This window comes from Colobus angolensis, unplaced genomic scaffold (genome assembly GCF_000951035.1).
Source record: "Colobus angolensis palliatus isolate OR3802 unplaced genomic scaffold, Cang.pa_1.0 Scaffold22, whole genome shotgun sequence".
NCBI classification, from domain to species: Eukaryota; Metazoa; Chordata; class Mammalia; order Primates; family Cercopithecidae; genus Colobus; species Colobus angolensis.
The window spans coordinates 1,801,724-1,802,861 of record NW_012115377.1 but is presented as its reverse complement, the minus strand read 5'-3'; the positions used below and the strand labels follow the sequence as shown (position 1 = coordinate 1,802,861).

Here is a 1,138-nt window from a genome sequence, read left to right as displayed (position 1 = left end):
TTGCAACCCAGCACCTGGTAGGCTCCATTTCTTCCCAAGCCCGAGCAGAGGGTCATGCGGGCCCCACATGAGGAGCAGCCAGGGCCCACAGTGGGCACCACCTGTGGACAGCCCTCCTGTCCCCAAGCTTTCAGGCAGGCACTGAAATGCACCGAACTTCTACGCTCTGCTGGTCAGTGGCGGCTGTCCCCTCCCCAGCCCAGCCGCCCGGCCACATGTGTCTGCCTGGCCCGTACACACCAGGGGTTCCGGGGTTGGGAGCTGAACCATCCCCACCTCAGGGTTATATTTCCTCCTCCCCTTCCCTCCCCGCCAAGAGCTCTGCCGGGGCGGGCAAAAAAAAAGTAAAAAGAAAAGAAAAAAAAAAAAACAAAAAAACAGAAACAAACCACCTCTACATATTATGGAAAGAAAATATTTTTGTCGATTCTTATTCTTTTATAATTATGCGTGGAAGTAGACACATTAAACGATTCCAGATGGAAACATGTCACCTGCCTGAGGTTCCTTCTAAGTCCTGGGGCTCCTGAGTGGGAGGGGCTTCCGGGGGGCAACGGACAAGACACAGCAGAAGGGTACTGCCATCTTCAAAGACTGCTGGGGTGCTGGAGCTGCCTGGGCACCATGCCCTGATCAGACTGACCCAAAGAGGATGGCCCCAGCCACCTGATGAGGGTAGTCCTGTCCTCGCTGGTCTAGAAAGGTCTGCCGGTCTCCAGGGACTCAGTTCTGGCTGTCGTGTGTGGCCTGGTCTGATCCCCCAGGGCTCCCCAGAGCCTCAGCACAACCCAAATTGCAGTATCCTCCATGCTGGATCCTCACCCGGCCGACGCCTCCTTTTCTGCCTGAGACTCTGTACCCTGAGGACCATGACAAGCCAAGGACCTCCTCACATTGTCCCAGCAGCCAAGACACCCAGGGAGACCCTGTTGGCAGTGTGCGGGGCATCTGGGCTCCGTTTCTAACAGCAGGGATGGACTGCCCTGCTTGATCCACTTGCTCCATCCTTTGGAAATTCCCACTTAAAAAAAAAAAAAAGTGGGCTTAAAAAAACATACGAGGCCGAGCGCGGTGGCCCACACCTGTAATCCCAGCACTTTGGGAGGCCAAGGTGGGTGGATTCCAGCCTGGGCGACAG

General features: G+C 55.7%; 1 protein-coding gene across 1 annotated transcript in view; it reads left to right on the top strand.

The window, feature by feature from the left end:
* The first annotated feature begins 54 nt into the window (after positions 1-54).
* MYDGF (myeloid-derived growth factor) overlaps positions 55-1,138 on the top strand; it is a 16,517-nt gene continuing 15,433 nt past the window's right edge. The window contains exon 1 of the mRNA XM_011943618.1: positions 55-90. Coding sequence (XP_011799008.1) covers positions 55-90 — 36 coding nt within the window. The remainder of the gene's footprint in view (positions 91-1,138) is intronic.